The sequence below is a fragment of the Lissotriton helveticus genome, chromosome 11 (genome assembly GCF_964261635.1).
Source record: "Lissotriton helveticus chromosome 11, aLisHel1.1, whole genome shotgun sequence".
NCBI classification, from domain to species: domain Eukaryota; kingdom Metazoa; phylum Chordata; class Amphibia; order Caudata; family Salamandridae; genus Lissotriton; species Lissotriton helveticus.
The window spans coordinates 222,826,873-222,850,237 of record NC_136072.1 but is presented as its reverse complement, the minus strand read 5'-3'; the positions used below and the strand labels follow the sequence as shown (position 1 = coordinate 222,850,237).

At 40.9% G+C, this 23,365-nt stretch overlaps 1 protein-coding gene across 6 annotated transcripts in view; it reads right to left on the bottom strand.

The window, feature by feature from the left end:
- Window positions 1–23,365, bottom strand: part of PLCH1 (phospholipase C eta 1) — a 942,696-nt gene that overhangs the window by 65,687 nt on the left and 853,644 nt on the right. For 3 of the 6 annotated variants that reach the window (XM_078667769.1, XM_078667764.1, XM_078667766.1), the window contains exons 15-17: window positions 21,938–21,967; window positions 17,249–17,329; window positions 14,153–14,250 (exon numbers count right to left, since the gene is read on the bottom strand). In XM_078667769.1, the coding sequence (XP_078523895.1) occupies window positions 14,153–14,250; window positions 17,249–17,329; window positions 21,938–21,967 (209 nt within the window). The remainder of the gene's footprint in view (window positions 1–14,152; window positions 14,251–17,248; window positions 17,330–21,937; window positions 21,968–23,365) is intronic. The other 3 variants (XM_078667767.1, XM_078667768.1, XM_078667765.1) reach the window with 2 other exon arrangements.

Below are 23,365 nucleotides of genomic sequence, written 5' to 3'. Positions count from 1 at the left end.
AAATCATGTCAAGGTGCACTTGACCAAGGTTTCGCAAGTGATTGGGAGCCATGGGATATCTGAAGATGCTAAAGCAGGTGAATGAAGTATATAGCCTCCCAAAATGCGGTGAAGTCTCCACTACGCCTAGCACATAGTGGATAAAGTTTGAATATACTTGGAATCAAGAGGGATCCCCAGGGAACAACAGAAGCGCGAGGAGCTGGTGCTGCCAGATTTGCTTTGGGTTTGGTGTAAAGAAGTCTGGCATCTGTGTGGTACCAATGGTCACATACTGACATTGAGCAGCCAGGTACTACAGGTGTGAGGTAAACCAAACCCATATGCGAGCACCAATGTGTCCCAGCAGACATGCAGGCTCTTACCAGCCCAATCAGCTGGAGTAGTAAGCCACATAGCATAGCACAGAACGAGTTGGTGAGTGGTATATGAATATACAGAAAACAATTAAGAACCAGGGGAGACGCACCATTTTTATAATTGATGGTGGTAAACAAATCTAGGGATCTATCTGTGCAGACAGTGTTTGAACAGCGGGCTGTAATTCAGCTGTTCCACTTGTTCTTTGTCTTGATGCAGAAAAATGCCTAGATATTTAACCGGACCATCCCATCAGGTTAATGGGAGTTTACAGTGTATAGGTGTTGTGGTGGCAGTGAGAGAATTTAGACCAATTGATCTAAAAGCCAGTGAGGCCCGGAAATTGGATCACCTCGCAGAAGATTGGCTACGTTTTCTTCTGGGTGCCACACAATCAGAAGTACGTTGTCTGCCAGAAAAGGAGGCTGCCTGGTCTAAACTGGAGAGCACAGTGCATTTGACTGTTGGAGATGCCAGACTAATGGATCCTTTGCTATTATAACAAGCAATGGAGACAGGGGGCAGCCCTTTTGTGTTTCACAAATAACAGAGAAGGGAGGGGTCAGTAAGCAGTTAGCCCTGATGCATGCTATAGGGCCGGTGTATAAGAGGTTTATGAACGAGGAAAATGTACGGGTGAGACCCAGTTTGTGGAGTACAGCATCGAGAAATGGCCATTCCAGGGAATCAAAAGCCTTCTCCGCTCTAGTAGGGATATCGCAGCAGGAGTCAGCAGAAATTTTATTAAGGATGGAGAAGACGTCACGTAGGTTTAGAAAGGTATAACGATGGGAGACAAATCCTGTCTGCGCAGGAGATATGTTTGCTCAATGAGAAGGCAAGGTGGTTGGAAAGTGTCGACTTTAGGAGCAATAAGGGTCTAGAAAAGATGCAATATTGGGGTCTTTACCCGGCTTGAGAAGCAGGATTATTACAGCTTCCTCCAGGGTTGGTGGGAGGATGCCGGAATCGAAGGATTCCGCAAACATGGCTAGTAGCCGCAGTGCAAGGAGGTGTTACAAGTGTGTAAAGAATTCCCCAGTGAATCCGTAGAGGCAAGGGGCCTTGGAAAAATCCAGGAAATCAATGACTCGTTCGATTTCTTCACTGGAAATGGGCTCGCCAATGAACTGGTGCTGGGGATCAGACAACCACACCATTGCCACCCCTTCCAGGTGTGCGGTCTGTGCTGCCACTTCACTTATGAGTCAAGTGGCATAGAAGTGTGTGTGATATTGGAGTATTGTCGCCAGAACTTCCTCGTTTGAGGTGACCTCAATACTCCAATACTCCATTAGTATATATTTTGGTTATATAGGATCAACCCCTTGGGCCAGAGAAGCTTGACCAGTGTGCGCCCTCCCCACATCTATGAGCTATGGCATATTTGCCTAAGAAAAGGACCTCACATTCAGCCAAGTCAGGATATTCTGTCAGTAAGGTGGCTCGAGTAAGTGATTGTGGGTCTCTGTTTTGCCACACATTGACTGAGTCTAGCTCAGTTAGTTCTTTCTCGAAGCGTGTCAGTCCTCCACAAAAGTCTTACAATATTCTGGAGCGTTTAGAGATGCAGATGCCCCTAATGTACACTTTAAACACCTCCTACACTGTGGCCTGTTTGACCACCAAGCCCTCATTAAGCTGAAAGTAGTCTAGCACTGCAGTGCATATTTTAAAGAAAAGTGCATCTCGCAGCACTAGCGTGGGGGAAACGACATTGCCACTCCTGGCCACCACCAAAAGCGATGCGTAGTGTGACATAGATTAGGACATGGTCTGAAACTGTGTGGGCTAAGTATTAGACAGAGTCCAGCCAGGGGCACAGAGTCACAGACATGAGACAGTAATTGATATGAGACCATGTATTGTGTGGGGTGGAATAGTGGGTACCCACCAGTCTCAATGTACATTTCAGTTGCCAGGCATCCCTGAGTGCATATGTGTCACAAATGGCACGCAAACTTTGAAGCGATCTTGGTTTACCAGCCGAGGAGGTCAGATGAATGGATGGATGAAGAACAGTGGCCATGGGGCCGCCAGTGGGACATGCTGCAGAAGTAAGTAGTGCAGTGCGGATATCAGCCTGTTGGGAAAAGGTAAGCGCTGGAGTCTAAGTCCAGAGGAGACCAGTCAGGGGAAGAATGCCGCGATGGTGTACGGACCTTGGAGTGTAGTTTACAAATGGTCTGTGCCATCGCCAGGGTGTTGCAGAAGTGAGCCTTGCCGTCTACATCCACTCTGAGGTGTGCAGGGTGCAGCATGCTGTAGCAGCGGCCCATTTTTCAGAGTGTAGACTTGACATCGGTGAATTTACGATGTACCTCCTACAACACCATGGTGAAGTCAGGGAACAGGGAGATCGCAGAGCCCTGCCACTGCAAAGGACCATTCTCTATAGCCAGTCGCAGGGCTGTCTCATGATCCCAAAAATTAAGCTGTTTGGAAATTGTCGGTCTTGGGAGCAGGTCCAATGAGCAGTGCGCATGTTCCACTACAAAAGTTGATGTAAAGTTTTGTCTGCCCAGCATACCGGACAGAAACTTCTTGGCAAAGATGTCTAGGCAACCAGTATTAGTGGACTTCGCAAACCCCAGGATGCGCAGGTTGTTAATAGACCTGTCGCCTCCATGTGTTCGTTCTTCATGGCCACAATTTTCAGAAAATGTTCTAGTTTCTCCAAATGTTTAGTGGCCTGCGCAGCACCGTCCTCCAGGTCCGACACCCATCCTTCAGTGGTGTCAAGGTCAAGGTCCAGCTAGGGCGTCATATCCACGGTCTATGGCTTGAAAGCCTGCCCAGAGTTCTACCATTATGGCGTCCAGATCTGGGCCCAAGGCCCTCCTCTCCACAATGGACACAGGGTCAGCAGTGTCTGATTGCTTAGGCTTATAACAGTTGCATCTCCTCTGTTTCAAGTCCCCATGCACCATATCTAGCAGTGGTGAAGAGAAGTACTACTCCAGCACATGCAAGTTTAGTAGTTTGCTGCGTGTAGCTTTGACAAGGTTTAACAGTGTTAGAGGCCAATAACAAGTGTGTCTGGGGGTGACCAACGATAATGGAATAACAGGCAGAGAGGGCACACTCCTGGGAGCCCAACTGAATAAAGTCTATGTGGCGGCGGCAGTCGGGCAGGCTACTAGATACAGTGGTGTGAGTGCAGTCTCCAGTAAGCGGCCCAATTCCAGTGAGAAAGATGGGAGACACCACCACAGTGACCTCACTGTATGCCCTACGTTTTTGATGGCAGAAACTTCTGGGTCTGGGTGCAGGCCACAATGCAAGATGTGTGACAAAAGAGGTTGCAGCTTTGTAGCATGTTGCGGCTAGGGTAGTGGTGGTTCATCTTGGAAGTTAAATGATGCTCAGGTTGCAATCATGCCACAGGCCTCAATATAGTTAGGAGGAATGGGGCCCAGCATCAAGCCCCCAAATCAGTTTACACTGAAAACGTGGTAGGTAAATTGGCTAGGCCTCAAGGTATTGGAAGTGGGGGGAAGAGGCAGAGGCCCCCTAGCCACTACAGCACCAGGCTCCTAATTGGTCGCAGAAGGGCACACCGCTCCCCAGAGGTCCCTGCCAGTTTAATGGATGAATATGGCCAACAGACAGATCGTGCATGTACCACGCTGAAGATCTGAGGCAGTTCGGTTAATGCAGGAGGGGGAGCATTCCAATGGTATAGCTGCCACATTGGTGGGGGGGGGACATTAGCAGGGACTCGAAGGGAAAAGAGGGATGCTCAGTCAATGGCTCACAGAGATTGTGGGCCACAGCGGAAAGGCAGGCTCAGCATGGTAGGAAGAGTGGATCGGAGCCACTGCAAGCGCTGCCAGAATGAGCCAATGTGTAAAGTAATCAGGCTCGGTTGGGATGTGGAAGCAGGCAACCCAACTAAGCCCGATGGCCCAGTTTCCTCAGTCTCACCCACAGCCCTAATTGCAGCAGAGCCTCCGAGGAGAAGTTGGGCCGCCCATTACCTGGAGTCGTGTCATGTAGCATTTCTCAGGCACTCTCCCCTGTTGTGGTTGTCATGCACCAGGTGCATCGCTGATGTCCACGCGTTTGTGGTCGCCAATCAGGCCCCGCAGTTTGAAGAGACAGAAACTGCGAGTCTGTGTGGGGGCATCTCGATGCAGCCCACCGTCGCAGCCAGAGGCAGTCTAGTGCTCTCTGTTAGAGGAAGAGGACTGGCCTGGTGGAAGCTTGCATGGTTATAGGCCGCAGCAGCAGCTCGAGTCTGGTGAAGCAGGTGATGGTGACCAGGGCCACACATGGTGAGTTGAGAAATGAGCCGGAGGGAGTGCACCGGTCAAGTATGGTGGCTTAAGTGGGTGAGGTGCACCTCAGGCTCACTTGTGCCCTTGTCACTGCGGGGCCTCTGATGAGAGGCCAGGACACCTGTCACCACCTGCCACCCCAGGCAGCATGGCCCTAATTCTTTACTGCAGGGCGAGTCGCCGCATGCCCTCAGTGCTGGTAATGCCATTGGAGTGTCCCAGATGGAGCGGGTTTGATGTTTGAGTCCGTTCCTGCACAAATCAGGACGATTCTGCCGGAGCTTTAGTTCTGTGAGGCCAACTTGGTTGCCAGCTCGGCCATGCCCCATAAAACATGTAATTAATACATTAACTTTACAAACTGATTAAAATGATGCTTTATTAGTTAAAATGTTAAATTACTTCGAAGTATTCTTATTAATTATGAAGCTTTACAATATTACACTTTGATACATTTCCTAGAAACTATGTTTATCAATAAACAAATGTTTATAAAAATGCTTAAATTTATTTAAAAGTATATTTTTTAAAAAGCATCAACATTTTAAAATAAAATCATACAAAATATTATGAAAGGATTAGTAATTCATAAACAAAAATAAATGTGCAATATAAAATATGTCTAACATATCTTTTACCAATTTTAGCAAATGCTAATTGTAAAATATGGGCTTTATAAACATTCAAAATAAAAAATAAAATGCTATCAATTTTTTCAAATATATAAAAAAAAACATATTGCCAAATATGCCTTTGGATTTTTTTTTTTTTAAACAAGATTTAAAGCATTTCCTACACTGTTCAGTTTTAAAATCTACATCTCACCACTAAAAATAATATAAAGTTACATTAACACACTGAAAAACAACATCAAAGCAAATAATAAAAATAATATCAAATACAATTTGTTATATTTCAACTAACAAATATTACAATTCTACACTAACTAAATAATTTGCTGTCTATTTTTTTTAAACCATCTCTTTATATTTGCATTGATATTTTAATAATTAATTACAGATTTCAAAAAAAGAATAGTCACTTATTTATAAGGAAGAAGGCATTTGCACACTTTAATTTTAACAGGTTTTTATATTTAATTACAGATGTTCTTTGAACTTGGGAATGAGAGGTGAAGATGATCCATCATTATACATGTATTTAAAATGACAATTTTTTTTAAATAAATGAGGGAATGAGAGCTGCTTACATCCCCTGTTTTTCTTGTATTAGCCTGATGTTTTTAATTTTGGCTGAAACAAGAGAGAACGTTTTTTGAGGGGAAAAGTTTTATAACAAAAGGAAATTATGTTTAGTTTGCCAATCTATTGTTTGAAACTGATAATGTTGTAAAATGTCAATATTGTCCCTTCCACGCTGTTATGTTTCATACTTTTATTTAAAGTTTTCATCTATCTTTCACAGGTATGAATTATTTCCAAGTTGCTTTAAATTAAAGGACAGAATGAAAAGATTTACAAAGGTTTAAAACAGGGAAGGTTTTTGGGTAAGTTAAATAATGTGGAAGTGAAACAAGATCATATGTGTGATAACACCACTTTTGGAGCAGAGTCATGCACAAACCCTAAAGTAAACAGGCAGCACCGTATAAATGTAAAGAGGTATAAAAAGGTAGACCCATCTAGAGAATACTGTTCAAAAATTGACATAAAAGTGTCCAGATTTCTTTCTGTGCTTCTATCCATGAATACCATTCCCTCTAGAGAGTGTTTTTAATTGGTTAAATGTGATTGGTTGTTAATAACATACTACAGCATTCCACCTTTCAGTCAATCATAAACTTTAACTAGTAGGGCATTCATTGATTAGGAATCGATCTGGGGCTATTATAACAGGTAATATTGGGTACCCTACCATCAGGAAATCGATTGGAATGAACATGCACAGGAGAAGAAACCTGACCTAGATCCAGTTTAAGATTATCAGATATCCACGGGGTTAATAATTTTGTGGTTTTCGATATGAAAAATTACAGCAAATTAAAACAGAATTTCCACAATCTATTTTCAACTGCATGAATTTGCATGAATCATGACTCTCACCAGTCTGAAATGGACGTTAATTTATGAACTTGAAAGACTGTTGGAACATGTTTTCTTATAAAGGCTAAAAGGTTCTCATAAAATTAAAAAGTGATCAGGATTTATCATTGGACTTGGTCTAATTTATAGATATATCATGTACCAAACCACATTTTCAGTAAATTGCAAGTATGAACATGCACTGGTGGACTCCGATTTGATTTTATAGCTATATCTAGCAGGTTACTATGAAAGAGGCAGATGTTTAAATCCATCCCATTACTGCTCTAAGCACCTTGTAAAACAAGACATCAGAAAATCAGAGTCATTCTTGAAAAAAGGTCCTACACTGTATGGAAGCAGGAATCTAGGAAATGAAGCACAGGCTTCTCATTCATTTTGTCAGGTTAACCCTATGGGCAGTCCGATGCATGCTTTGCATTCTAAAGATTTTCTGAGGTGACAGAGATAGTGGGTTTGCCGAAACACTGATGTTGTGTATTAAGTTTCACATGCATGCTAAATTGGTAACTTCTTTTGCAAATGGAGCTCCTAATAAGTTCAAGCAAGGCAGACATTTCACTTTGGAGTGTTTTCAGATTATTCAAAACATGCCTGCTTTTCATTTTTTTCTGTGCTATTTTCACTGAAGCATCCTTTTGAAAAAGACGATGGATTAAAACTTTTCCCACTTTTCTTTTGGGTCAGGTTTTTTAACACCATGATGGTAAGAGTTATACAGCAGACATTGAAGTAAAAAAACTTGATAACCAAAAAAGAAAATCTTGGTGCTCATTTATCAAGAGTTTAGGAGAAACTCAATATTAAATCTGAGATCATAGTTTAAAAAAACTAATAAAAATAAGGAATTGTGTAGAGAAAATGTAATTTCTGTCATGAAGATCTCCAACCCCTTGTGCTTCAACTATGATATCAAGTTATTATGAAAGTATAAAATATATTATTTCCTGCTTGAACAAACTTCTTAGAAGGTAGAATAAATAACAAAAACTAAAAGATATTTAGATTTATATATCAATGCTAAAGTAGGGTAGGGAAAAGTCAACAATGGTTTACGTGCACGACTTTCATCAAAATATAGTTGTTATAATTAGTAGTATCTTCAAGAAATTCCACCTCCCACACTCTGAGCACACCTCTTTTTTATGAAGGTATTAAAGGTTTTTTGAGTGCCTCCCACTTCACACAACGGGTAAGTGTGAATTTTAGATCGTAGTGTACTATGTTACACTCGCTTATAGAGTGGAACGCAACCAGAAAATAAATGCAAAATTTCGGTTAGCGTGATTTTTTGTGTGTACTTTACAAGCTTTTTTTGGTAGAAATAATGTAATTAGACCCAATGCAATTGGAGCCAAAGGCTCTTTTTCAGGAGACAACCTTTGCGAAGGTATTGTGACTGTTATGCTGCTTCCTCCATACAGGTGGTATAATATAGGACAGACTAATATTACAATGCTTTTTTAGTTATGGATGGATCGGAACATTATGATATCGACTTTGCTGCACTGGCTTATATTGGACTATTACAGTCTTATTATACAGGATATTTAGTCCACTTGGGCAAGATTAAGATACTATATATGAAGTCTAATCAATCAATCCGTGGTTTGTAAAGGGCAACTACTCATCTGCGAGGGTCTCAAGGCGCTTGGGGATGGGGTGGCTGCTCCATTAAGTGCTGGGATCATCCGAAGAGCCAGTTCTTGAGGTCCTTCCTAAACTGGGGCAATGTGGGGGGTGTCGGAGGGGGAGGTCTTCCAGGTCTTGGCGGCGAGGTAGGAGAGGGCCTTTCCTCCTATTCTGGTCTTGTAGATACATAGGACGGTGACCAGCGAGAGGTATCTCTTGGGTGTGTAGAAGGAGAGGCGGTTGTTTAGGTATGCTGGTCCAATGTTCTGGAGGGCCTTGTAACTGTGAGTGAGGAGCTTCAACATTACTCTTCTTTCGATAGGGAGCCAGTGGAGATCATGGAGGTGTTGAGTGATGTGGTGGTGGCAGGGGATGTCTAGGATCAGTCTTGTTGTGGCATTCTGGACGGTCTGGAGCTTGCGAAGTAGTTTCTTGTTGATTCCAGCATAGAGAGCATTGCTGTAGTCCAGTCTGCTACTGATGAGGGTGTGCATGTGTGACCATTTTTCTGGATTCCAGAGGGATTCATCTGAACATTTTTTGGAGTATGCGGAGGGCGTTGAAGCAGGCCGAGATACAGCGTTGATCTGGGGGTTCATCATGAGGGATGAGTCTAGTATGATGCTGAGGTTTCGTGCGTGGTCTGTCGGAGGGTAATGAAGATGGAGGGCCATCAGGTGTTGTCCCAGGCAGATGGGTTGAAACCAAGTTTGAGGACTTCTGTTTTCTCAGAGTTGAGTTTCAGGCAGCTCTTCTTCATCCAGGTGGCAAGGGCTTTCATCCCTTCTTGAAAGTTGTGCCTGGTGATGTTGGGTTCTTTGGTGAGAGAGAGGATGAGCTGGGTGTCATTGGAGTAGGAGACAATGTTGAGCCCGTGGTTTCTTATGATAGTTGCAAGGGGGGCCATGTAGATGTTAAAGAGGGTGGGGCTGAGGGAGAATCCCTGGGGCACTCCACATCTGGTCTCTGTTGGTTCCAGGACGAAGGGTGGTAGTCCGACTCAGTGAGTTCTGCCTGTGAGAAATGAGCACATCCAGTCAAGGGCCTTTCCGTGGATTCCGGCGTCATGTACTCTGGTGAATAGTGTGCAGTGGAAGACTGTGTTGAAGGCCGCTGAGAGGTCCAGGAGGATTAGGGCTGCCATATGGCCCTGGTCCAAGAGGGAGCGGATGTCGACTGTGGTGGCGAGGAGGGCGATCTTGGTGCTGTGGTTGCAGCGGAATCTGGATTGGGAGGTGTCTAGGACATTGTTGGCTTCGATGATGTTTGCTAGTCGGGCATTGATGGCCTTTTCGATGACTTTGGCTGTGGAAGCAGTTGATCGTCCGGTGTAGTTCGGGTGCTATGGCCGTGGAGGATGTGTGGAAGACATGGGGTGGGCTGGGGTCTGTGGGTGCTCCAGAGTGCATGCTCTTCATGGTAATCAAAGTGTCTTCTGTCATGAGTTGGGTCCAGGTGAGCAGGGTCTGTTGGGTGGCATCGCTGAGGTGGTGCAGAGGTCTTGGTTGTCTAAGTTGTCGTAGATCGTCCTAATCTTGAGGTAAAAAAAGGTGTTGAGTCTGTCGCAGAGGTCTTGGGAGGGTAACAAGTCTGTTGTTTCGCTGCTCAGATTGGCAAGTTCCTTGATGATGGAGTAGAGTTCTTTGGAGTTGTGGGAGTGGTGAGGATTCTATCTTGGAGGAAGTTCTTTTTTGTGGATTTGATGAGGTGTGATGTGCTGTGGTGGCAGCTCTGTAGGCGGTGCATATTTCTGGGGGGTTTTTGTTCCTCCATTTCTTTTTGAGTTGTCACCAGGAGTGTTTGCATTCTTGGAGTGCAGGGGTGAACCAGCTTGTTTTCTTCCTGTTTTGCCTTGTGGCTTTCTTGAGGGGAGCGAGGGCGTTGAAGCAGTTCATGATCCAGCAGTGGAGGTTGCGTGCCATGGTGTTAGCGTCTGGGGTCGTCATGGTGGGGTGCTGCTGAGGGCGGGGGTGAGCTGGTCTTCCGTGACTTTATTCCAGCTTCTACGGGGGCAGCGTTGTGTGTGCTTCTGTATGGTGAGTTTTCTAAAGGAGAAGTGGATGCAGTGGTGGTCTGTCCAGAGGAGTTCTGTGGTGTGACTGTAGGAGACGCTGTTTACTTCTGCAAAGACGGGGTCAAGTGTGAGTATGCGTGGGGGTGGTGACAAGTTGCTTTAGTCCTATGTTGGCGAGGTTCTCTAGTAGGGCGGTGATGTTGGGGTCATCGTGGTTGTCCAGGTGGAAGTTTAGGTCTCTGAGTTGGAAGTAGTCTGTGGAGGCGAGGGCGTGGGGTGCAATGAGATCGTTGATGGTGTCGGTGAAAGGAGCTTGGGAGCCGGGTGGCCTGTGGATGAGGGTTCTGCAGAGAGTCGTTTTAGGGTTGGTCTGGATCTGAAAGTGGAAATGCTCTATATGGGTCGTAGCGTTGTTCGGGCCGGTGGTTGTCATGCGGAGGGAACTTTTGTGGACAAGGGTGATGCCTAATCCTGGACATGTGAGGCGGTCTTTTCGCAGGATCTTGTATCCGTCTGGAATGGGGTTGGAGATGTTGGGTGCGGGCATGGTGTTTGTCAAGGTTTCTGTGAGGAAGGTTGGTAGTGAGAGAGGGAAAGAGAGAGAAGAGGGTAAAAAGCAAGCAAAAGAGCAGAGAGAGCAAAAGGAGAAAGCAGAGAGAAATGAAGAGGGAATAAGAAGAGGAAGGAGAGCAAAAGAGCAGAGGGAGCAAAAGAGAAAACTGGTGCACAGAGAAAGGCAAGAGGGGTGTAGCCTGAGTGTGGAGGAGGGCCTCAAACACTAACCACGATGGAGAGCTTAAGGCTCAGAGGGCAAGGCTTAGGGGTGGAGCTGAGCAGAGGGAGAGCAGTCCCACTGACCAGGTCAGTGGTCTAGCTCTTTTTGCAGTGCAGCAGCTGCCATTAAAAAGGAGTCGGGGAGGGCAGTCAGCTGGGAGGCGGGAAGAACAAAGCTTGAGGTGGCAGGCATTGCAGGGGCAGCAACAACGGGGAAAGAGATCTGGAAAGAGAAAAAAAAAGGCAAAAAGTGACCAAAAGAGCAGAGAGAGCAAAAATGAGAAAGCAAAGAGAGAAGAAGAGGGAAAAAGAAGAGGAAGAAGAGGGATAAGGGAGCAAAAGAGCATAGAGGGCAAAAGAGAAAAACGGGCACAGAGAAGGCAATAGAGGTGGAGGAGCAGAAGAGCAGAGTGTCTCCCACTGGACCACCAGGGATAAGGCACAGGCAGGAGCCTGCAGGTGGGTGAGGGTCTCGAACATCAACCACAATGGTGAGCCCAGGGCTCAGAGGGCAGCACTTAACGTTGGAGCTGCGTGGGGGAGAGCAGTCGCACTGACCTGGTCAGTGGTCAACCTCCTGGATATGGGAGTTCTACATAATGAAGAATGAATCCAACTTACTCAGGCAAATTTGTTTGTTTATATCATGTTCAAGTATACCCATAAAAACCTAGTAGGAAACAATAATGAGCTAAAATATGTATAGAAACACTAGGTCCATGTTTACGAGTGGGTCATTGACAAGGTGCTATTTATCGCATCTCATAAATAACTATACCACGGGCTATTATAAATTTTGGAGAAATAACATGAAGATATTGGAGTTTAATGCCCAAATATTCAGGTGATGTAGAAAATATCGTACATATTTCCTCTGTTAAATTTCGGCAAATTTAACCTGCTGGAATTTAACAAAGGTTGAGGTATTTAACACTATCTAGAATTATCAGCTGCATTACAAATATAACCAAACTCATAATCTGACCCTTGTGAAAACAGGGGCTTGCGCAGGAGTCAGAAAAGAACAATCCATTTGTAATCAGGCTGTAGTAGTCGTCATGACGAAGGAGTTCAAGCACCAAAATGTGCTAATGTTGGTCTTTTTTGCCTTAGCAATAAACACGCAATATCTACACCTTCTTGGAGTGCCAAGACTTTCTTGTACCAGGAGAAAGCTGCTTAGAAGTCTTACAGCGCTCAGCGTAGCACCGCACTATGGCACCACTGGAGATCTGTAAACCCATAAGTAGTACACCACCATTACCAAAGGATATATAAATATAAAAATTTTAGATACCCCCAATGATTCATTTTTATCGCAATCAACTGTTGTTAAATAATTAAAAACATCTTTAAGGAATACCTATCCATGCATCATGGAGCATCTTTATTACAGTATCACATATCAGGGGGATTAATCATTTCCTATACCGACTTGACTTGATGTATTTTGGAAAGTGACTTTTAACAATTTAAAACTGTTGAGAACTTAAATAAAGAACGTGCACCAAGAGGAACTCAGAATAGGGGATATAATTAAAGACACTTAATAAGGGAGTTTTCATGTTTTTCTTCAGGCTACTACTTATTATCCAATTGCGAATCATGTGGAAGGTGCAGTTGAGACATATGCATAGGATCTATATGAATAGTGTTGAACTAACACCCCGTTGATATTGTAAATATTGACTTACATATAGAAAGGCCACTTATAGTAACATCTCTAAATATATGGAAGTATAGTCACAATTCCCTTTACCCACTGCAGTGAGTGATATTTATGCATATACATCAGACTGAAGATTTGATTCAATTGACAGGATTCAGCTGGTTGACCCACAAGAATTAATTTGAGAGGTAAATTGCTTAGCACAAAATCATTTTAATTAAAACGGAAGGAATATGCATAGCTCACAACTGAAACTCTACTTCCCAGACCTGAAGCAGGAGAGCTAAAAGGGAAATGATTAGGTTTTTATTAAAACTCTGCTGGGTTTCTGATATGTATAAGTGTACATAACTAATAGTATAGAATACTTGAATTTGTTTTGTATGCAATATAGTGAAATTAAATTTTGGAAATATGACTTTTTTGGTGTTACATATGATCAAACATGCATAGGCATGTACATATTGTAGGTCACGGAACTGTGCATGTGTGTAAAAAATGTTTTTTGGGTAGAGTATGTTTTGATTTGTGCATGTAAAACACTGATTTACAATTTCTATGTTTAACAGCCTTGTGTAGACTAGACCATGTTTTGAATTTGTGTATGTAAAACACTGGTTTATCATTTCTATGTTTAACAGCCCTGAAAAGCGCCAGTGTGCACAAAACACGTGTAGGCTGTTGTGCTGAGGCTGTATTAACTGACTCATCATAAGAATAAAGAAAGATATAAGGAAACAGTACAAGAATTGCTATTGTTGGCAAAATCACAGTAAAGTTATTCATATATATATATATATATATATATATATATATATATATATATATATATATATATATATCTACACACACACAGACACACACACACATGCACACTCCAACAAACATCTTCATCTGGATGTTAGCGGCACTTAGAATATATACATATAAAACAAAAGTAGCCTTGTTTGCATCAAGTTCACCTAATATTACGAACCTCAATGTATTTTTCTTTCCATTTAAGAGATTCAGTTATATATTTGCCAGGAGAGTTTTTTTTGCATTTATACATAATCTTATTTAGATCTCTAATACAAACTCCAGAAAGAAGAACTATTAGAAGAATTAAGCATGTGAGCTACAACGTATATAAATGCAGGTGAAGGTATTAGTATATCACACAACATCAATAAAATATAAGGTAATTCTGTAGTTGCCATGTGGAGCGAGAAAAAAGGAGAAGAGAAGGTTAACACAGGAAGTTGTGCAACGGTCACTGGCATAAAAGAAGGACGCTCAAAATGTGAAAGCCATGATCATCAAATTGAAAGTCCCAACCCTTAGATTACGTGCTCTAGAAACCCTTGAAGAAGACACATACCGTCATCCATGATGTCCTGGGCTGAAACTGAATTTGTGTAAACAACCAAATCTGAGAGGGCACGACACAACTTCATGGTTTTCCTTCGGCGGCATATTCTGTAGAAATAATAATTACTTGGTTATTGTGTTCTGCCAGCACTGGAAATAAAGGCACACATCTAAGTTTACACAAATAAGTTTATTGGTAGTACATTTCTCAACTAATTTTAGAAAAGACTATATGCCAAATCTAATTGGAGATTGATCGGTGTTAGAACTTAGTAAGTATCTCATTATTCTCAGGAGTAATGCTCTCCATTCTCATCTCATATACTCATGCACACCTGTCTTGTCAAAAACTCTCATTGGCAGCCATGCAAAGTCCTTTATTATTTTACCATGGCATTTGCTTATTTCTTGGATAAATATATAATTTTTAACCCCTTCGACGCTGATGACGAGCTCAGCTCGTCATCAGTTGCGCCGCTCGCACGCTGATGACAAGCTGAGCTCGTCATCTAACGCGGCTTTTTGAAAAAAGCCGCGTAGCACGGAAATCGACGCAGCGCGCATGCGGTTAATAACCATTTTATCAAAGACCAATTCATAATAGTGACTGACCTGTTGAAGCTAAAAGTTAATTATATATTTTATATGTGTTTGTACAATGTCCATTTACACATCTCCAAATCAGTAGCCCATTACATTTCCAGACAGTGGTGTCATGAGCTTCCCGCTCCAGCAGCTTGAGTGGGGGAAGTGAGGATGCTACTGGACCCACAGAGCACTTTGTGCTGAACCGAGATGTGCTAGTCACTGACAGAAAGCTTCTGCTTGGTGTGCTTGTGGCAATGAACGAGGTTTATGGCGGTCATAGTCTGCAGGCCCATTCCTCTTGTTGAAGGCTTGCCTGTATAGAACTACAACTCCCAGAGGGCCTCAAAGTATGAGCTCATATCCCAAGAGAAACCACAAGACAAACTCCATGAAGGCCAACACAGCCCCAGCTTGCATCTCCAAAGTCTTGCTTTGTTGTCAAAAGCATAGGCACTGGAAAGTAACAGTAGCAGCTGGCATGGCTCCAGGGTGGGGGACGGGGAGGTGGGGTGTACGCAGGGTGGGCACGGAAAGAGGGGGGCGGGAAGGGGGTCATTGAATCACCGCTGCAATCTTGACTTAGGAAGTGTAAGACTGAAGCTTGCAGAAAAATTTACCTACCTTCCCTTTGAATTAAACTGAAGATGTTATCCTGTCTTGCTTATACAGCTCAATATCCACATTCTACCTATACCTGTGGACATTGCAGAATGTCAGAACAAACTATTGATGAGAGAAAAATAAGTTTGCTACAGAATCTTTCATGATGAAGGGCAACAATAATATTTAACTTAACCTAAAATGCAGGACTGTATGCCGGAGTGAATTTCAACATAGTTTTTCTGAAGTTAAATGTAAATACTGCAAAACTAGTATCACGGTGTAACACACAGGTTCATACACCTGAGGGCTAGCTTTAAGTTAGGATCAGGGGTGTCAAGGATCATCTAATGTGGTTAGACCCACCAATTAGAAGTCATAATAAACTTTGTAATGTTGAAAATTAGGATACTGAGGTCCCACCTATGTTCACAGAGGGACATCAGGGGAACGGGCCATTTGTGAAAACATACGGGCAACAGAACAAAACATCAAAAGAAACAACCACAGCTTCACAACCACATCAAAGCACAGAAATAAAGGGTCATGCTTTTCATCAAGGTATCTGAAAATAATTTTGAACATGCAGAATGCACTCCTCTGTCTACCAACTGCAAATGTCAACATTATGCGTAATAAGTCAGGCTAAAGTGCAGGAATCTCAAACTATTACAAGCAGCTGAGTGTGGTGGATGGAACTGTAAAGATCACAAACAAGATAAAATCTTGCCTTTTGTGCATGATGCTTACTTTAAATGGTTCTACTCTCTATACTTGAATTCAGTGCTTAGGAAAGGCTCCATATTCTGTGTCCTTATAGCTATCAATTTGTCCCAAGTGTACTCAGTTGGATGAGACAAAGTGTGACTGCATTCTGGCCAGCAGTTGGTAGTGGAAGCAGTCATTTTCTCATCCTTTCAGTTTCTGTCAAGATACAGGAGACATCCCCTTGTGTACAGTGGAATAGTTGTATAATGATGTAAAATCTGAAAAGCATTCAATGAATGAAATTAATTGAATAAACCTTTCAGTACAGTAGTACACAGTATTTTGTATTTCCCATTACCAGGCCACTCTCTGTGGGTACCCTCTTCATCTCAGCTAGTTTAGCCCCAGACATGTTCCCAGTAAGAACAATGTTGTTAGTTACTATTTTCAGAAAAGCACACAGAATCTACGTGTGATAACGGTTACTATGTCAAAGTATGACATATTAGGAATCTTGAAGTATAAACAGAATTGTAAACATAAAATTGTCTACATGTCAATGTATGACTACTTTGATGTATTAGTAAAAAAGTTGACCCTCTACTTTCATAGTGCTAGGAGAGGACGGGGGCGTCAGCGTGTTGTTCAGTCTGAAGACTGAACCGTGGATTTTACAATCTGAACTGTGATAAACGCCACATTTATATGTGATATTGGCATGGCGTAAGAAATTCAATCATGTCATTAGATCCTGTTCCTACACATATAGTAAATGAATTAGATTCAGCCATTAGTGAAAGGCATCACTGAAATGCAAATAGAAGCAATATTTCCATTAGTTAATGAGCGTAAGTGAGGCACATTTCAAACCAGTCCATCTTGCCAAACCAGGAGTGTCAGTATTAAGGGATTAGGCAAAGGGACAACTGGCTGTTCTAAGAAAAGACTGGCTCAGTCATAGCCCGTCTTAAATATCAAACATAACATTTTAAATATGCATACATTAAAGGAGAGGTAGAAATAGGCGTTATCTACATTATTGTAGTCCTTCAATCTTAAGAGTTAGGTATTAAATGGTAGGCAATATTTAAATATCAAATAATAGACATTTCCACATAGTCTTCTAGACAACTAGATGTTCCAGATTATGGGATGAAATGATTGCTATGAAAAATTCTAAAGAGAGAACATAGGTATTTAATGTTCTTACCGGTAATGATGATTTTCAAAGTCGTCTCCTCCACCAATCCAGGCACAAGTAAGTAAAATGCCATATGTGGTTTGGTGCCACCTACAGGAATTAACACTGTCAAACACTGTCAAGCATCCTCCCCCACATATTGCACAAGCAGCCCTTTCTATTATATCACCACAACATCAAAGGACAGAAAAGAAATAGAAGTCAGGAAAACAAGTGGTGGACAGTAGGATCACATAAAACAACACCTCATATATGAATTGAGGTGTGCACGTGCTCCACAACAACCCATAGTAGTAAGAAGGATACCATAAAGGAAAGAAGAAAGACAGCATAAGAGTTCCTCATCTAACGCAGTCTAACATCATCCAAGTTTGTTGCTGATAAAAATGTTTTTTTATGACAAGATCATCATGTGTGGGCAGTCCACATTGTTTGAACCTAGTTTTAACTCCAAGACAGGCAGTGTAGATTATTTTACTATAGAATTAATAAACTGGCTTAGGCTGTAAGAATCAAGAGTTGTCTTGATAAGCAAAAAATATTTTTCTAGTTCATTCTAATGTTTTTGTTACCAAAGCAGAAACTCAAGACAGGTGCCATTTTGCATGATGATACTCAATTGTATCATGCACTTATAAGCACACATTTTGGCAACAGTATTAATAAATAGTTTAATCGCAGAGCAAATCAAGACCATAAACGCAGAAGGCAAAGTAAGTGTTCAGATAAACAAAAACAGAAAAGAGAAAATAACCTAAATGACACATTGTCTCCTGTCATTTAGGGATTGTCCAAAAAAGAGTTCTAAAGTCTAGAAATAATCAAAAAGGTAGAGTAATGAATCATTTTTGGACACAATCCTGACACTTTTAATCCACCACTCTTACATTTTCACAAAAAGCCAGCTCCGCAGTAATCCTGGCGTCGCAGCACATGGAGGAGGCACTCGCCCTTTCCTGGTGGGGCCCGATGATGAAGCAGGTCACCAACTAGGTTGGTGATTGAGGGCTTTATAAAGAATCTAAGTGAGATTCTTTCAACCTGCTCTTCTCACAAGAAGGCACACTCTTTTGTTGTTTAAGCTACCTTAGCTGGGGGAACAAGAGTGCTCCTTTAAAAAAAATTCCCTCTCTCTCCTGTTGATAACTAGCAGATGGCAACCTAGCACCAAGAAGAAAGTGGTCTGTTCTATCAAAATGTGAAAATGTATTGAATTATCCATAAAACAATAGTTTGAGAGTACCTTAATGTAAGCAAAATTTAGAATACTTATAAGCATTATATCTATGTTTTTTTAAACGTCAAACTGATACCTTTAACTGTACAGAAAAGGAATTTGGACAGTTGTTAACAATAAAGTCAGTTTTAATTAGCTTGTAGTGAAGCTTTAAATATTGTCGTACTCAAAAGTAAATCTATGAACACTTAGGGCCCAATGTACAGAGAATTTTAATGGTTACAAACTCTGATTCTGTGTTTGTGAGATTTAAAATGCTTTTTTAAAATATATTAATTCAATTTTTTAAGTGTGCATAATTTAACACACTACTTAAATAGTATTGCAGCTGTACGTTGATTCAATATTTGAAATGGGCATATTGTGGCCGAATGAATTGGTATGAGATATATATCAATGTTTTGCAACTATAATCCAGACACAAAACTTTTCAAAAAGTATTGACTCTTGAGGTTGGATGGTAATGCATTTGTAAAAGGAAGGGGTTCACTAGGCATCCCTTCCTCGTTATGAATGTGAAAAAATTACAGAGTTGCGACCAGACTTTGGTGACTAGGTTTAGTACTTATGGCCCTTAGTCACAGCTGTATACATGTTTGTTAGCTCCTTGTCACATAAATTGAGACCAACATTATAAAGTAGATTATGCAGAACCAGAAGTTTTTTTTCCTAGATATCTGCTTTGAAAATTAAGGGTAAAAACATGTGACTGAAGTGCGAGCAGTCTTTATGCTAGCAATATGCAGGAGGTATGAGTCAACAATGATTTGGATATTTTAAAACTATTAAAAAAGCTTGACCTGATTTCATCTCCTTAACTCCACTCTGTTTCAATATGGGTCGCTAATCCAGTTTAACAAAGTAGTGTACAGAATTAGTCTCTTAGGTGTACAATTCTATAGGTGCACTGTAGACCACAGAAATCAACCAAAAGTTTATATTGCCAATAATATACATAGGCTTGGAACCCATCCAGAAAACCCTCTGAGAGGGCTGTTTTCACCTTTTAAAAGCACTTTAATAAAAATGGGGTTTCCATTGAACACAAGAATGATAGTCGGGGTAATAAAGGCAGGGGACTGTGGCTGATTCAGTATAGCCTTAAAACGGAAAAATATAGGGCAACCTATTATTTTTAAGAGACAAGAATATTAAGATTCCTCTAAGATTTAGTCAACAAAATGTATGTGTGCTTTAGTATCGGTGAGGTACTCACTTTAGATAAGCATGTCAGAGTGATAATAAGCCAAGATTCTTCAGAACATTTATACTGAGAAAGATGATCTGCATTCCTATTTGGCAGCCATCTGCAAAGGTGATAAGCTAGAAACAACCCCCATATTAGTAATTATTTTCTGGGAGAGATTAAAGAACAATGGAGTTCAAAATAATTATTTCTGTTTGGAAAAGTATATTTTTTTGGGTGAGTTCCAGATCATCAAGTAGCACCTTCAATGATACGCTGGATCATCAATTGCCTTTATGATTCAATGTCTGAATTCGTTCTTGCATTTAAAGAAGGTTTGATGCATTCTGGTGGCAAGACTGATCAGAGTGGCCATATCAGCACTGTAAAATGTATGCTGTAGGTGTCCAGGATTTCAACTCTTTGAGAGTTTATATATCTTGTGCTGGTTGGCTAGAGGTTTGAGAAGGCTGAGTTAGGTTCAGGCACTTTAACAATACTAATGAAAATACAGACGAGAAGTAAATGCAGGACTGTAGTCCTTAAAAGAAAAAAGCATGGGAAGTGAGAGAAACCAAATTAAGACTGCAGAACTAAACCTTTGATTCTACAGTGAAATTAAAAAGAAATAGGTTTTGTTTTTAAAAACAGACTAGGATCCAAGATTTTGTGTTACAATGACCCAGACAATAAAATACTTTAACTTCACGCCTACAATAACCAATTGAATTTTTTTGTTCCTGTAACTGTAGCGTATTTTATCATCTTTCGAAAGATAGTCTTACATTCAAAGGTATATATTGAAGAAAACACTTACTAGAAGATCGTGGTACACAAAAGACAAGGACATTGGAGAAAAAGTTTATTTCCACAATGATATTGTACATATTACCCTGGAGTGGAAATGGTTGGGCAGCCTATGATTCGAACTGATTTTGCTTGTTTGCAGATCTTCAAGTTTCTTATAATTTCCCTCATAATTTTTTTTTAATATCTGCAGTTAAGGGCCTACTTTTTCTGCATGCAAGATCCAAATCGTTCAGGAATGCTCTGATATTATGGCCTGCATGCTTAAGGTATCTAGTACATCTTTAATCAGTACAATTTATCAAGGGTTCTGGGAGCATCGGACTGATGACAGCTTACTCCTTGCTGCTAAGTGAAGCTGGGTGCTTTGAAGTGAGATCTTACCACCTGAAATCTACAGTGCTTTGGAGACGGTGAATGACTCGGTGCACTCTATAAACCTAAACTTACAGCATTTTAAGACCATTGGCATGCTATATTACACACCAGAGAGAATTATTAAGTGGGGTGGGAATCCCAGTCTGGATAAAACTAGCTGTCCTAAATGTGGCTGCTGTGCAGCTGGTATTCTCCATGCCCTGCTCTCCAGGAAACATGGGAAGGGTGACTAATAATTTCATGTCTTGGATAGAAAACTAATTTCACCACTAAGCGGATAATAATGGGATATAGAATGGAATTTGAACTTGGGTTAAGACGGCAGCTGTCCATAATCATTGTTTCTGCAAGACTTTCAATTGCCAAATCATAGCTGTCTCCAATCGCGGTGCCGGTCACTGAGTTGGGGGGCTGTTGTACGGCAAATGTTTGAGTCTGAACTGCCAATGGCTAGAGCCTGGCATACTCGCTGCTTAAGAAACTGGACAGATTATAGGCGGGTTTCACATGGGATCAACAGTTTAATATATAAAAGTAATTTCTATTAGTTTATAGTCAAAATGCTTAGATTTGAAGTGGGTGCTTGCGGTTTTCTAATTTTCGGCCTTCTTTCTCTCTTGTTTACATTTACATTTTATATTATTTTTTTATGTACCTTGCTATTTCATACCAGCTGGGTTGGTTATTGTACTTCTGTATATCAGTGTGTCTACAACAGGAGTTATTTCCAAATGTTCTATTTGTCCTTGTCTGACTTAATAAAAAATAATGAAAAATAAAACATACATCTTTCTCAAATTATTTTTATTAATCACTACAGAGCAGAAAGCCTCACAATCATTTTACTTGATTTCAGGTGTACTGCAGCTAAGGTCTAGCAAGAGAGAAGGGGAAAGCTGTAGGACACTACAGAAAGTACACCCATTACTTGCTTCAAGCAGAGAACATACTGCTACAGTACTAAAGAGGAGAGGGAAAGCCCAGAAAGATTGATGGAAAGAAATTGTGAATAACTGACTTATACATGGGAGGCTGATTGACAATCTCTGTTTATTTTATGTAGAGCCACCCATCATGGTATCATTCTTACCTGTGTCTGGATTTGGGGGGAGGAGACAAACTGTACGAAACAGGAAAACGTGTCACTTAAAAACAGACAGACAAATACATTAACAAATTTACAATACATGACCACAGTACAGATGCAGGGCAATTCTTTCATAAGTTTTCTTGAAAATACTTGACAAACCATTTTCAATTAAATAAGCATTTTAAATTAAAAAAAGAATTGTGATGATAAAAAGTTATTTAAAGTCAGTGATTGAACATGTCTACTAAGTCCGAACCACCAAATGACAAGCCGAGCAATTTTGATTTTGTTGATTCATTCTCCCAAAAATAAGATTATCTGTTGATAAGCCAAAAATTGATTAAAAAATGCATACATTTAATATAAATGGATTAGTGTTAAAAATAATGGGATGAATGCCAGAATAACTCAAATAAAGACCTTCAGTATCTATTCACCAGGTGGTTCAAATATTTCATATTATTCTGAATTTTTGTTGAAAATATTCTTTCCAGATCATAGGTACCCAACAAAGTACTAAGAAGCATGAATCTCTGCCTGATACTACCCCTGAAATGTGCTAAACGATTTTAAAACTAGGATACATTTAATTCACAAGCATTTCATAGCAATAGGAACAATCATTTAAAGAATGTGCTCTTAATAGGATAATTTTAATGAATTTACCCTTAGCAGCATTACTAGTTCTCAGTTGTGCATTTCACCTTAAAATCAATTTTACATTTGAATGTTCCTTTTGTATCAGAGGAAACCCCAAAACCTTAGACTACTTAGATAGGAGTCTAAAGCAATACCAGTTGTCTTTACAAAATAAATAATCATCTAAACTCAATCAGTTGCTGATCAACAAATGTATAATGTAAAAAAAGCCTTTGGAAGGCTCAAACTCTGGTAAGCTATTTGAATTTACTACTGTGCACCTCACTGGTCAATAGCTTAGATTACATCTTTTCCCACTTTCCATCATCGCAGTGCAAACATAAGAGGTCTTCTCTGTTGAATAGGCAGGCATGTTTTTGAGAGTTCATTTACAAGTGATTAAAATGTAAACATAAACGGAGTGCTTGAATTGTTTTAAATTGTAATCATTGGTTTCTTGAAAGCAATGTCACTCCATCATAAATAGGAAAACACGATGAGAGCATGTACAACTTTGCTTCCAGATCTGAGGTTGACTGAGAACATTTTAGGTAGCTTTTATATACTGAATTACAACTACCGGGCCAAAACACAATGTTTGGGTCACCAGTATATTTTTAGGGCTGTATGGGAATTTGTAGATGACAGTCACTATCTGCCTAAGTTTAGGACAGAAAAACTCCTCAACCTCTGCTCTTGTAATTTCCTCTCCATTGACATTAATTTTTGTGGACTGTTAGCGCCTGGCTGTACTTAACCCCTTCCATGCTCATGACGAGCTCAGCTCGT